At 44.7% G+C, this 13,616-nt stretch overlaps 4 protein-coding genes across 4 annotated transcripts; all 4 read left to right on the top strand.

Moving 5' to 3' along the window:
• The first annotated feature begins 5,034 nt into the window (after positions 1 to 5,034).
• LOC105698594 (MAGE-like protein 2) lies at positions 5,035 to 6,085 on the top strand. Its single transcript, XM_012422971.1, has 4 exons — positions 5,035 to 5,046; positions 5,341 to 5,485; positions 5,639 to 5,808; positions 5,942 to 6,085. The coding sequence occupies exons 1-4, from the start codon at positions 5,035 to 5,037 to the stop codon at positions 6,083 to 6,085; spliced, it is 471 nt and encodes a 156-aa protein (XP_012278394.1).
• Positions 6,086 to 8,878: 2,793 nt separating this feature from the next.
• On the top strand, positions 8,879 to 9,661 carry LOC105698593 (MAGE-like protein 2). The gene is made up of 3 exons (XM_012422970.1): positions 8,879 to 8,911; positions 9,129 to 9,413; positions 9,515 to 9,661. Exons 1-3 carry the CDS (start codon positions 8,879 to 8,881, stop codon positions 9,659 to 9,661), a joined length of 465 nt encoding a protein of 154 aa, XP_012278393.1.
• Positions 9,662 to 10,986: 1,325 nt separating this feature from the next.
• LOC105698592 (extensin-like) lies at positions 10,987 to 11,982 on the top strand. The gene has a single exon (XM_012422968.2). The coding sequence runs from the start codon at positions 11,017 to 11,019 to the stop codon at positions 11,980 to 11,982; it is 966 nt and encodes a 321-aa protein (XP_012278391.2). The 5' UTR covers positions 10,987 to 11,016.
• Positions 11,983 to 12,778: 796 nt separating this feature from the next.
• On the top strand, positions 12,779 to 13,574 carry LOC105698591. The gene is made up of 4 exons (XM_012422967.1): positions 12,779 to 12,790; positions 12,951 to 13,161; positions 13,264 to 13,347; positions 13,422 to 13,574. Exons 1-4 carry the CDS (start codon positions 12,779 to 12,781, stop codon positions 13,529 to 13,531), a joined length of 417 nt encoding a protein of 138 aa, XP_012278390.1. The 3' UTR covers positions 13,532 to 13,574.
• The last annotated feature ends 42 nt before the right edge of the window (positions 13,575 to 13,616 follow it).

The following is a 13,616-nucleotide window of genomic DNA, read 5'->3' as shown; positions in this document are numbered from 1 at the left end:
GTTATCAATACGTACCCTCGCACGCGATGATTACGTGTAACGCGGAATATGTAATCAAACGAGCCATTAATGCAATTATCACCTTTGCGACCGATGTATTCCGCGACAGTCATACTTTTCATAACGATTCAATTAAATCGACTATAGCCTTTATTGGTGCTGTCATTACTCGACACACTGTGCAGTAAAAATCATTCGAAGCATAATACCACTCATGCTCGTTACTCGAGCCAATAAAATTACACCCGGTCGTTACCATTACGTATGACGCGTAACTACTTCTCAGTTTCGGATGTACGCGCACTGTTAAATATGTTTGTAAATTTCGTACAGTCTAAGTATGTTAGATACTTACACATTTTTTACGATAAATATAAATTTTGCACGAGAATTTAAAGCATTACGCTCGAATTTGCATTTTATCGAAAACCTTTTAAGCTGGTTTGTAAAATTAAAAGGCATGTGCATGAAATACATTCACGAGTGAATTGAAAAATTTGGTATACTGTCTGTAAATAGAATTTCTCATACATGATTCATGAGTCTATTACCCTTTTTTAATGGTTCACTTCCCTTGAATATGAGTTTTGACAAAGTTTCAACTCCCATTGAATTTATGTTAATAATGTATCGTCACAAAAACACCGTCGACGTAAAAAAAATTGTGCCAAATACATCCAATTAGAAAAGTATATTTTGCAAAGTTATATCCATATAGTGGCGATTAATCGTACAAAGACAATGAAATCAATTACTTTTGCCGAATACGTACATTGGGTGTTATATGCAAAACAAGAAAACAAAAAATCACTCTTGCTGAACACATATAGTATATTACATTTAAAACAAAATATATCTTAAAAATAAAAATAATATTCGGCGAGGCTCAATAATTCGTTTTGCACATTTAAGCAATCATCTTGAATTCAAGATTTTTGAGAGTGTAAATATTATTCTGGGGCTAAAAACGATGAAGAACATGTCAAGTGAGCGAAACGTGACCTTGAATATTTTCAGATTGGTATAACGTATAGTGGATGGCTCTAAAAAATCTGAAAAAATTACAGCCGCTACAGAACGGAACGTACTTTCATTATGTCAAACATGGGTCCATGATAAGTTCTCATATTTGAGAAATAAATATTTGTCGAATTGAACTTCGGTGTGGTTCATGCACGTTTTTAAATGTATTTGGTGCGAAACTCTACCAAGATTCCTGACATATGAATATGGTTCCTTAACGCAGGGGAAAGTGTTTCATTAAAAAGAAAGGGTATAAGACGTAAAAGTCCACGCACTATTCCATAGGAATTGAAAAATAGTCTAAACTTCTATCAGGAAAATTGTTCCTGGTAATTCCGGTTCTCTTGTGGAGTAATGGATCGACTTTGGCAATCATGCTCAATTTCAAGGTGAGATCCGCCATCTCGGGAGCAAGTGTTCCAACGTCGTCACGTGCGCAAATTGCAGGGGGTAAATTGAAATGCGTGATTGAAGTTCACCGCCTATAAGGTCCGTCGAAAAGATGTGCAAAGAACTCCGCGTTAAAGCCTCCAGAAATATCTTGTGTAAGCATAAAGGCAAGCATGACAATAAGAGCCAATCAGGTTATAGAAAATATCACACGGCGTCGATATTTGGCAATTTGTCTGCCTAATTCTTACTGTAATACATACGGTCACTGTCATGCGAGGTATCTATGAAAGTATTTATGTTGATACGACGTTATCGTAACGGCACATAAGCAGAGAAGTCGTGAACAGTGATGAAAAACAGACTAAAAGCGAAACTCGGAAACATTAATATGACGCCTATATTCCGGAATTTGATTAAACAACTTTTACTCAGTTGCTTATCATGCCTGCCACGAGGACTTTTACTTTAATACGGCATTATCAGTATGGCTTGTTAATAGAGAAGTCGTGAACAATGATGAAAAACAGGCTCAAAGCGAAACTCAGAAACATTAATATGACGCCTATATTCCGGAATTTTATTAAACAATTTTTACTCAATTGTTTATCATGCCTGCCACAAAGACCTTTACGTTAATACGGCATTATCATTACGGGTCGTAAGTACAAAAGTCGTGAACAACGATGAAAAACAGACTAAAAGCGAAACTCAGAAACATTAATATGACGCCAATATTCCGGAATTTGATTAAACAATTTTTACTCAGTTGCTTATCATGCCTGCCACGAAGACTTTTACTTTAATACGGCATTATCATTACGGCTCGTAAGTGAAGAAATTGTGAACAGTGATGCAAAACAAACTCGAGGCGAAAGACAGAAACTTTATCACTGCGTCTGTAATCAACAATTTGACTGAGCAATTCTTATTTTCGTGCTTATCACGCTGTCCAGGAAGGCCTTTGCAATGATACGACGTTACTTTTCCGGCTCGTAGGTAGAGAAGTCTTGGACGGCGATGAAAAAGAGGCTCGAGGCGAAAGTGGAGACCCGTCGATTTGCTCTCGCTCCAATCTCTGACTCCAAAACGAAAATCGCAGAGTGGCTTTTATCGGAGTATTCCGCATTATTCAGGGAACTCCTCGATTTTTATCTACCCCGAGAACGTGACGCGGCATTCGCGGGGTTGTCGTCGCTTTCCTTCGGCATTTGACCAACGAGGAAATAATCGTTCAGCGTCTCCTCCCATCTTCTTGTCCTCCACTGTCATGGCGGCGGCGGCGGCGCAAATAGAAGCGCCACGGCCAGGGGAGAGCAGAAACTCCGAAGAAACTTTTACGAAGACGTTTTTCCTCCTTTCCTCGGCGGTGACAAAAGAAAACGTATGGGTGGGATTTTTAGCCGAACGGGCTCGAAAGAACTCGGCGATTTTGCGAAAGATCCCGCTTTCTGTTCCACGGCTGGCGTCGATATTTATTTCTATTTTTTTTTGTTCTCATGGAGCTTTCAAAAAGCGAGGTAGTGGATTTAAGCAGACGCTGTGGCACGCAAGAAGCGGCAATAATTCCACAAGTGGTCGATCAAGACTCTCAATTGGAGATAATTAATATAATGCCGGAGTGATTAGCATGCCCCGCGGTAAGTCTTTCCGCGGTCGTAAAGTAATTTGATTTTCAATAGCGGTATCTTTGCATTCAGTATAGAAAGAAGCAAGAACCTTGTTCCTGGAGACTTTCTATGACGGAAAGTACCAAGACCAACGCCCACGACTTTAATTACCGGGAATATTTGCTCCGAGGAATTGCCGTCATCCTTAACAAAAATGCTAAAAAGCGACTTTACGAGCTATACTCATTTAATGAGCACTTAGCTAATGAACGCGATTATCCGCGAGTAGACGAATGGAGGTACTCCACGTTAAACCGGAAGCTTCCGCAAATCGAGATAAACGTATCGGAAGCGAGATAACTGCCTCGAAAAATCCACTCCCTGATGAACCAACGAGCGAAAAGGAAGACGAGAAAATTTGCAAAAGCTCAAAACGATTTATTACATCTTAGCCGAGTGATTAGAGAAAGCTAAAACGGCGTGAAACGCCTCGAGCAATTATAATCGTCACCCGCGTAACTCGAATATGTCAAACGATGGAAGAAGGATAAAGGAGTGTCAATGTCGCGGTCAGCACAGCTAAATCATCGCAAGTCATGAGGAACCGTTGATACCCGGTCGATCGATCGCTTATCAGACTTTCTATGCGAGAATTCTCGGGGTTTTTGTACAAATCGACCGAGAGAGAGATCGTCTCTTTCGCTTCATGCAAACCGCCGAAGCGTCGCACTTCCGGGAGGCCGTTCTTCCGGGCAGCGCTCCAAGAGACGGAAACAAGTGTAGGAAATGGAGTAGATCTTTCTCTCGTGTGTTTATCGGGCCAGAGAAACGTGCAATCCCTGGACGTCGCGCAATGCACCTCGTAAAACGCGCAATAAACGGACGCAATGACGAACGTAATGACGAACGACTGGAAGTAGCGACCGGAGAGGAATCGATCTCGATTTCGGGGGACTTTATTTCTGGAAGGAGCCTTCCCACTCGCGAATCCTTTCTCGAGATTAGATCAGTTCCCGAGGAAATTTCCTGCGAAACGATATTCCCGCGGGAAAGGAAACCAATCGCGGTCTCTCGAGGCGTTCACTTCCGGCCGGCGTAAGAGTTACGCGTCCGGTCGTGGCCTAAGGCGCCTTTGCAAAACTATCCTCAAGTGAGCGGGAACTCGAGTGTTCTCCACCTCCTCGTCCACCACTTTTACCCTCTCCGTATCCCATTGTAAATCCATCCTCCGCGAATCGGTCAACGCGAAGCGTTTCCGGCCTCTTGGCGCGAGATGAAAAGCCCACTTCCGGGTCCAGAGCCCCTCCGCCATTTCCCTTTTCTCCAAACTTCGGTCCCGGAGAAGTCGACGCGTCTTTCTGCAATTTATTTGGGTCGCTTAGACGTGGCCTTACCCGAAGGAAAAAAAAAAATCAAGTGGCTCTCGGTTCTCCACGTCCTGCTCTCGGGCCATCTCTTGTACGTCTCCAAGTTCCTGGGACTGCGGATCAAAGCGGAAGCTGCGCTTTTGAGAACTTTCCCCCGGCAGGTTCGGAAAGTTCCCTGGAAGCCGACGTGATAGGAATTTCCGAGGAGTTCGGCATTCTTAGCCTTCGCGATTCCCATCTCGTATCTGGACGCGCGTTCGATCCTAATCCGATTCTGCCTGGGAATTTCAGGGCCGATTTGGCTGGAGATCGTTTGAGCCATGTAGGAAGTCCTCCGGAGGTCTTGCTTCCGGTACATCGTACCGATTAGCGTATCGGATCACGCGAAAATCGAAAGAGCGGTCTCGCGGTTGGGTCCCGATCCTTTCATATCATGGCCGACGGAGGACGCGGCTAGACTCCTGAAATTGATGTCCTCCCGCGGATGATGCGCGTCATAATGGCGCGGCTAAAGGAGAGTATAGTTCAGGATTACAGTGAAAGGTGGTGGAATCCATGTAACTATATAAGCTGCCGGGCTGAATACCCCCAAGACATTCGTAACTCGAATCCTTGCCACGAAACCACGACTTACACCAGTCGACATGAAGACCATCGTAAGGATTATCTCGGAGATGACCCTCGACGAGAACATCGTTCCACTCTCCGCCATCTGACCCCCGTCTTGTGATAGTTGTTTAATTTCTTTTTTTTTTTTAATAACAATCCCACGCCGTCGTTACTTTGACTATCCACTCGCCGTGGAAACTGGAAGGCTTTTCGACAACCTCCACCCTGACCTTTCTCGATGCCCCTGCATAATTTAATAATTTTTTTAACATATCCACCCGTTTCCAATAAATCGTCCCGAGGTTAAATGTTGGGTGTTAAAGGTTAAATTTAAATTCTAGATTTTCATGTTGAGTTGCACGGTGCTCGCATCCACGGTGTCGGCCAGCGGGTACGGAGCAACGGGCCATGGAGATGAGGACCATGGGAGTTCCACATACGAGGAAAAGACCAAGACCGTACACATACCAATTTACAAGAAGTATGGTGAGGACTGCCTTTTGAAATTACCGCTTTCACGAAATGTTCACAAGCCCTCCGGTGGACATTTTCATTTTTTTTTTTCCCTACAATCCCTCAATTATCGCCCAACACCTGAGGGCATGGCTTCTAAAGGCTACGTTTTACCTGTAATCACAGCGATTCCGATACCGCATCCCGTGCCAGTGGAGGTGCCTCAAGAGATCAAGATCCCAATTCCTCAGCCATACCACGTGCAGGTGAAAATTCCGCATCCGTATCCAGTTGAAGTTGTCAAGCACGTCGAAGTGCCAGTCGAGAAGCCCGAGCCTTACGTCGTCGAGAAACACGTAAGTCCAGCCTCCAGATCTCTATTTCCAGGCCTGGAAAAAATTAGAAATCCGTGATGAAGGATTTTGAATACCTAGAAAGAGTCCCGAGAGAGAATGACGAGGTACGAAAATCCTGGAATTTTCTGCGCAGGTCCCCTTCATCGTGGAGAAGCCTTACCCCGTCTACGTGGAGAAGAAGTTTCCGGTTCCCGTGGCAAAGCCGTACCCCGTACACGTCCCCGTCTACAAACATGTCCTCATCACATCAGGTGGCAAAGGCAAAGGTTGGCATTAAGCCTGTCAACGTGGATTCGACAAATATTGCCGCTGGACCGAACGGCCGAGCTCCATTCGGGTACCAAAATGGCGGACCCACGCCACGCCGCTGAAGAAGAGGAAGACTTCTCTGTACATAGACCAAATACTTCTCGTTACCTCTTCCACTATTTTTGTTACGTCGTTTACCCCCCCGTTAATTGTTACTCCCTCTGTTCCCCGCTCCCGCGAATTGTTTTTTAATAAAAGCCTCCAAGAAAGCCGAGTCTTGCGACAAAACTCCCGAGGGAAAGGCCTCTTGTTCCCCAATTGGCTGATGGTGGACGGCGTTTTCTCATTGGTTCTGAAGGAAATGGCGGTGCTAAATAGAGGTGTCCGATTGGGTCTTATCAGCCTAGGAAAGCATATGTTGATACCGTTTCGTTTCCTTAATGGCTAGCCTCGGTTACGATCGGCTCCATGCCTAGACTCGGCGAGTCGGGAATTCAACTCGATCTCGATTCGCCATAATGAGTAGAAACATTCGCCTTCCTACGTGGACGTGTGAAACCACTTTTACTCGAGATGCACTTTCACTGTTCCGCTCGTAGATGCGAATGGGAGGGTCGATATTAATCTATCAGCCTCTTCGCTCCCGATCGATCCCGGGCTACCGGAAACGTGGGGCGTTTAATTCATATTCCCAATTACAAGTAATTACAACTAATCATTAAAAATGGAACGAAGCGATATTTGATTCGATGAAATTCACAGGGGAACGATTCTTGAAGAAATCCAGGATTTTTCTAGAGAAATTTGGTGTCCGTGCAACGATTGTCACTTGCGTGGCCTAATACGGTGCTTGATGAACTGGAATGCACTCGGGTAAAGTAATTGACACTAATTATCGAAGCTATTTACCGGGTACTATTATTCAATCGAGTCTCATTGCAAAAGAAAGCTGCCGGGAAACTGAGGATGGTCTAATCGCTGCTGGTAATGTCTGTAGGAAAAAATCGAGAAGAATCAGCGAACCTCGGAGGAAAGTTCCTCTCGTTTCATTCCCCAGTGAAGTTAATAATTAATGAGCACATAATTTTTGTCGGAATTCTGCGTTTCCGGTCTCGAAATTCTAGAAGTCCCCGTCGGATTCGATACGCTTGTAGCTGATCTTATCGAGCCAACGAGGACACGCTCTCCACTAATTGTTCAAACCAAGTCATTAATTTAAAAAATGGCCGATTCTTCGGTCAGATTGTCATGAATTATGCTAAATTAAGACTCGCGACAAATTCCTACTTGCGGGTTCTTAGCCAAAGAAACAGACCGCGACATAACTGTTATTCCCCGCAATGTTCTTTCGTCACAGGAACTCTTTTGTCCTGTTAATTTCCATATCTTCCCCAGCCAGTTTCCTGGAAATTCTAACCGGATCAAAGGATCGAGAAACTTGATTCCCTGTATCCCGATTTTTTAGAAAATCCCTGGGAAATCGAAACCGCGAGAGTAGGTAGAAATCCGCGTGAGACGCGAGGAATTTCATAAATCCCCTGAAATCCTTCCGTCACTTCTTAACCCTTCCATCGACCTTGTATAATTTATGACATTCACTGGCAGCTCGTTGGCATGAAATTGATTAAACTTTCACGGGGTTTTAATGATGATATCGCAAAGGTCATCCTCGAGGAGACCGCGCCGACGCCTTTCTATCTCAGATTTATGGGCGCACTCCTCGAGTCTTGGGATCGATAAAATATCGTGCAGAAGGAAAATCCACCGAGTAAAAGGAGGATCCCATATTCTGGGGTGAAAAGTGATTTTCCGAGGGGGGAAAATTCGATCGAGTTCCACGGAATATCGTAAATGAAAATGGCGGCCGTGCTCGAGGCAATGACAGTGAACGTGGCGACGCAGATCCGCTCTTAAACCGTAGATTACACCGGAGCACGGACGCACCGTCGTTCTGCACGTGTAGATACGTTACACAGAGAATGGCAAGAGTTCTTCGTGTAATGAAGAGAAGGGAGAAAGTGCCAGTGGTATATAAACACTTGGCCGTGACTTTGAAAGCGTCAAAGAGGCTGCGCTTCGAATCGAATCGGCGGACTCAGTTCCACCGAAGAACATTTCTGCAACCTAAGGACAGTCCCCAAAGTCATGAGGATTCTTGTAAGTACTTTCATCACATTCGGCAAGAGAAACCGATTACTGTGACAGGTCCTGAAAGTGTCAAGAGTGTTATGACAGCTTCCTTGACTCTGGCCTCTCGCAATCGGTCAGATGATCGCCATAATTCTACAAATGAAAATCGGATTAATCGTTTTTAAGGGAGTTGGCAGGTTGCGAGATGCCTTTCAATTAAACTGTGACGAGAAGAGAGTGAAAATGTGTACAGGAAATGTTTACTTACAGGGCTGTTTTTATTGGAGGTTTTACGGAAAATTTAAGATGTTTTAAAATCATTCAACATTTTTCAAAATGGCGGACTTGTGGAGGCGGGATGTTTATGATTTTCTTGTTTTTCTATGGTGGATCTGATTCCAGAAGATCGGTAAGTTTGTAACGAAAAGTTGAGGCGGTTTTAGAAACTCGGAAAGATTCTTGAAGAACGGTTTTCTAGATGAAAACCGATGATACTTTTTAAAGAAACATTTTAATCAAAGATTCGATTAATCTTTTGTTTTTGACTAATAAGTCACCATGACTCATGTACGCCGTTAAAAAGAAAAAAGAAATTTACAGCCTCCACAAGTCAACCATTTTGAAATATATGAAAACTTATTTAACCTTAAATTCTTCATAAAATCTCAAATAAAACAGTTTGGGAGAAAACATGATGAGTGATAATGATGAGTATACCTGTCAGGTAAAATAATAAAATACCTTTCGACATTAGAATATGCAATACATGTAATAGATGTGTTCGACGAGTACATTCTTTATAGCCTGATTTTAATTTTAAGCAGCTACATTTTGAAATAAAAATTCCTCCATCAAAGGATTCAGTGAAGCGTCTAGAACTAGTTCTTAATAAATTAATAAATTAATGAATTATTAAACCGTCGGCGAATTTTTATCTTCAGATCCTGACGACAATGCTGGCCAGTGTTTGGGCCAGCTACGAGGAGGAACATGGCCACGGGACAACCTATCACGAGACTGCCAAGCATGTAGAAATCCCGATCTACAAAAAGTACGCGATTCCGATTCCACATCCGGTACCGGTGGCAGTACCTCAACACATCAAGGTGCCAATCCCTCAGCCGTATCAGGTTCAGGTGCCGGTGCCACATCCCGTTCCGGTGGAGGTGATCAAACACGTGGAGATACCTGTAGAAAAGCCCGAGCCCTACTACGTCGAGAAGAAGGTACGACCACTTTCCTGCACCTAGAACTAATGAAAAAAATTCAAAGGAATCCTTGATTGCGGCGCAATGATCTTTTTCATACTCATTTTTGGTCATTTTAGGTACCCTATGTCGTGGAAAAGCCGTATCCAGTGACGGTGGAAAAGCATTTCCCCGTGCCAATTCCGAAACCGTATCCGGTCCACGTCCCCGTTTATAAACACGTGTTCCATCATCAAAGCAAAGGCCATCATGGTTGGAAGCACTGATTCCATTGCCCCGACGATCAACGGTGTACCTCGTTGCCAAAAACCTCATTGCGCCAGGCGTCCACACAGTAGTATTAATATTTACGCGAATTGTACATAGTCCCTCGTCGCTCTGTTATCTCGTGTTTTACCACTAGCCGTATTTGTTACACCGTATTGTTATGTTTGGTTAATAAACAAGTTTATACGTACGCATTTGAAGACTCGAATATCCAACAGTGACCCAAATCCTGGATTTATCCAACCATCGGGGTTGATTAAAAGGAAATTTTTTGCTCTTTCTGCGAAAAAATTGGTTTTCGAAATTCAGAGCTCGAAGGGATCTCAGATCTTTCGAAGAGAGGGAAGAATTTGTTACCCTGTGTTGTTATGTTCGATTAATAATTAAATTTATACGTACGCTGTGAAAGATTCGAATTTCCTGTAGTGCTTCAAATCCTAGCTGTATCGATGGTTGGATAAATCGAAAGGAAATCTTTTGCTCTTTCTGTAAAAAAAAAAATTGGATTTTGAAATTCAGGGCTCGAAGGGATCTCAGATCTCTTGGAGAGAGGGAAGAATTTGTTACCCTGTGCTGTTATGTTCGATTAATAATTAAATTTATACGTACACTGTGGCAGACTCGAATTTCCAGTAGTGCTAAAAAATCCTCGCGGTATCGAAGGTTGGATAAATCGAGAGAAAATCTTTCGCTCTTCCTGTGAAAAAAATTTGATTTTGAAATTCACAGCTCGAAGGGATCTCGAATCTCTCGGAGAGAGGGAAGGATTTCGTTTTTCTGCCAGCTTGACAAGGTTGGTCGAAGAGGACATGTCGACGTTTCTAAAGGGTTTTGCAACCGTCCGATACGTTCCCGCGATCGAACGATCGATCGATCATGGACATGGAAGACTTTCCTGGCCGAGATTGCAACTCGATCTAGGAGGTGGCTTCTTGACGACAATCTCGCCTTCGCAACGCAATCGCGCGCACTTACGACCCAGAATTTCATCAGGAAATACCATTGCGCCACTTTGGCGAGCCGCTTTTTGCGCCGCTTAAGGGAAATTCATTTGGATCCATTTTGTGGCCGAAGGCGAACGCGTTCCTTCTAAGTGGAGCAAAAGTTTATAAAAGCCCGGGCCGCACCCGCTTCGCTCTTAGTCTGGTCGTCGGTCCATGAGATCCGCGATTCTTGATGGTCCCAAAAAGGTCCTGGAAGCAGCCTGAGACATGTTCGCGCGACTGGTAAGTAGAGCTCTAAACAACTACGAAACGGCATTAATAACATTAATAAACATATTCCTCGTCCATTAACTAGTTAATTTGCTCACCAGATCCTACATCTGCTATGGCTGGCGATTGTGCGGTGCGAGATGAGCATGGAGATGCCCATGCCCATGGAGATGTCAGCGGTGGAGATGAAGATGGGGATGTCGATGGACTCGACGACCCCGAAGTCGAAGAGGGACTCCATCCACGGACACTCGCCATGTCCGCCATTTTACCCTAATTTCGGCACCTACCTCCCGCCTGTGAGCTTCTCCAAGCCGTATGGACCTCCGACCTACCCCAAGAAGCAGATCATCGAGCTGCCCGTCCACTCGCCCGCCAAGATCCAGTTCATCCACAGACCCCCAGCAGTAGCGGCACCAGCGGTCATCCAAAAACAGACGGTTTCGTACATAAAGCCGGAAGTATCTCACGCTTATCAAACCGTGGTGAAACCGATGGCGCATCCGGTGCAGCCACTCTATGCAACGGTCAAGCAGCCAGTTTGGCAGGAACCTTGGCAGGCTCCTCAACCCTGGCAGGCACCAGAACCTTGGCAGGCTCCACAACCCTGGCAGGCCCCACAACCCTGGCAGGCCCCACAACCCTGGCAGGCCCCACAACCCTGGCAGGCTCCACAACCTTGGCCAGCACCGGAACCAAAAGTGGTCCACGCAAAGCCGATCACATCTTATGGATCCATTTACTCCAAACCTCTCATCCAGCCGGTATACGCGAAAGCTATTGTCAAACCAATTGCCTACCCCACGGTGCATGTCAAGAAAGTCGAGGTATCACCACCCCCCGTGCTCTACCACAAGCCTCAGGTATCCTGCGACCCCCCTGCACCTGTCCACCCAGTTCATCCCGTCTATCCCGTTCACCAATCGATCTCTTACGCACCTGCTTATCACCCCGTGCCAGAAAGTAAGATAGTGCACATCCAGGAGCCGATTTCCTACGTCAAGGCTGCGCCGATTTCCCATTCTGTTTATCCGATCCACACCTCCATCAGCACCACCATTGCACCTGCAAGCAAATGGTCAGGTGTCGTCAAGTGCACGGATTAATTGTCGGGAATTCTCCTCGCGGAAGGAAATGTATGGAAGGGAGGGAGGCTCTTCTTTGTGAATAAACCGAACGCCGAAGAGAATCGCGTTTAGGAGGGGTACTGATCACTCTCACGTTGCCGAGATAATTGGCCCGTAAGTTGGCAATAAAATTTCGAAATCTGCTCCATTTTCCCTTTCCCGGTTTAATTAATGCCTCCGTAACCTGTACTTCATCATAGATTCCACATTGTCAGTCGACCAGGCTCTCGTTAAGGTTTCGGTCACTCTTAGCTCGGTACTCGCAGGTGTATTGTCTATGACGTCACGGACAATGTGCAATTGCAACAGAGGGTCTCATCTAGGCGAGGCTGTCTTTTCTCAAGGTGTTAATTCGTCCGATCGCTATCGAACGCACCTGGAAATTCATCATCGAAGAGTCTTTATAGCGGGCAATAAATGTTTGTATATGTGTAATCGAAGAAAAGTTTTCAATTTATAAAGGAATTTACTTTGGATGTGTGTTTTTATTCCCGGTGACCATTTCCCGGCCGAGTTAACGAGGTTCTCGATGGCGCGAAACTTTTTCCCCTTGTGAAATTGCATAATTGATGCTGTGGTAATGTTCCTTCCCACACCCACCATTATGATAGCGCTGCGTTTACGTGCGTGCGATTGCGGGCTCCTGCGTGTACATTGAGTGGATTCTCAAGAAATTTTGAAAGAGGCCCGCAGACATGACTATAAAAGCAAACACCGTGGGAACATCTTCCCTAGTGGAAGGCGACGAGTTCGATGAGAATCCATCGGCCTCACCATGAAAATTTTCGTGAGTGTTTCCTGAGGTCTTTCGCTCCAAATCGGGATTATACGTATTTTGATAAGGCACTTTGCGATACGGAATAAAATATATCGATTACGCGTAATGTGATTGGTGGCTGTTATCTCCGAGATACGTGTAGGATTGATCTTTCGAACGATGGTTTCAGTCGTGTCTTATAGCGGTGACTTATTGCCAAGCTGGAACGATACCAAAGGATGAAGATTATCACCATGAGCTCCCAAATTTGAGTACCGTTTATCACGGGCATGGTGCCACCAGTTATCAGTACGGCCACATAAAAGACCATCAAAGTACCACTACAGATCATCACGCGAAACATAATCAGTACGAGTTAGCCGATTATTTGGAACTCGATGGTAGGTTAAGTTAAATATGAAATTACCATTACTTCTTAGAAATTCATAGAAACGTTGCGTAAAATGGTGTATGAAAATGTAGATTGATTTCCTTACTTCCAGACCATCCTGTGATCTCATATCAGCACGCGGTGTCGATAAAGAAGCCACACGTCTTGCCCCGGATTATTCTTGTCTCTACCATAGGTAAGGCCTACGAGAGGAGAAGATTAATAGCGAACACATGTAGGCAAGAATGTTCAGTACGTTTGTTATTTCAGCTCCCTACAAGGACGAGAAAGTGGAGCATGAAAAACTGGACGCTGACGTAGCCACGGTCTACTACGACCAGTACGATCATGATTTTGTCGAGGATTACGAGTATCATTAGCACAATCGACTCGCAATGAAACATTTCTGTCGATTAAAAGAGAGTTACCGAGAGCCAAAGGAAAATGTCCGGTTCCAAAATTAAA

This window comes from Orussus abietinus, unplaced genomic scaffold (genome assembly GCF_000612105.2).
Source record: "Orussus abietinus isolate OABI.00-Male unplaced genomic scaffold, Oabi_2.0 scaffold31, whole genome shotgun sequence".
NCBI lineage: Eukaryota > Metazoa > Arthropoda > Insecta > Hymenoptera > Orussidae > Orussus > Orussus abietinus.
This window is presented reverse-complemented; position numbering and strand designations above follow the sequence as displayed.

Excerpts from the sequence above, each read along its gene's own strand:
- LOC105698593 (XM_012422970.1), top strand. The coding sequence starts at position 8,879 with ATGATGAGTGATAATGATGAGTATACCTGTCAG. Across the intron at positions 8,912-9,128 it reads ATGATGAGTATACCTGTCAG|ATCCTGACGACAATGCTGGC; the intron begins GTAAAATAATAA and ends TTTTATCTTCAG. Across the intron at positions 9,414-9,514 it reads CCTACTACGTCGAGAAGAAG|GTACCCTATGTCGTGGAAAA; the intron begins GTACGACCACTT and ends TGGTCATTTTAG.
- LOC105698594 (XM_012422971.1), top strand. Across the intron at positions 5,486-5,638 it reads ACCAATTTACAAGAAGTATG|CGATTCCGATACCGCATCCC; the intron begins GTGAGGACTGCC and ends CTGTAATCACAG. Across the intron at positions 5,809-5,941 it reads CTTACGTCGTCGAGAAACAC|GTCCCCTTCATCGTGGAGAA; the intron begins GTAAGTCCAGCC and ends TTTTCTGCGCAG.
- LOC105698592 (XM_012422968.2), top strand. The coding sequence starts at position 11,017 with ATGAGCATGGAGATGCCCATGCCCATGGAGATGTCAGCGGTGGAGATG.
- LOC105698591 (XM_012422967.1), top strand. Across the intron at positions 13,162-13,263 it reads CGATTATTTGGAACTCGATG|ACCATCCTGTGATCTCATAT; the intron begins GTAGGTTAAGTT and ends CCTTACTTCCAG. Across the intron at positions 13,348-13,421 it reads TATTCTTGTCTCTACCATAG|CTCCCTACAAGGACGAGAAA; the intron begins GTAAGGCCTACG and ends TTGTTATTTCAG.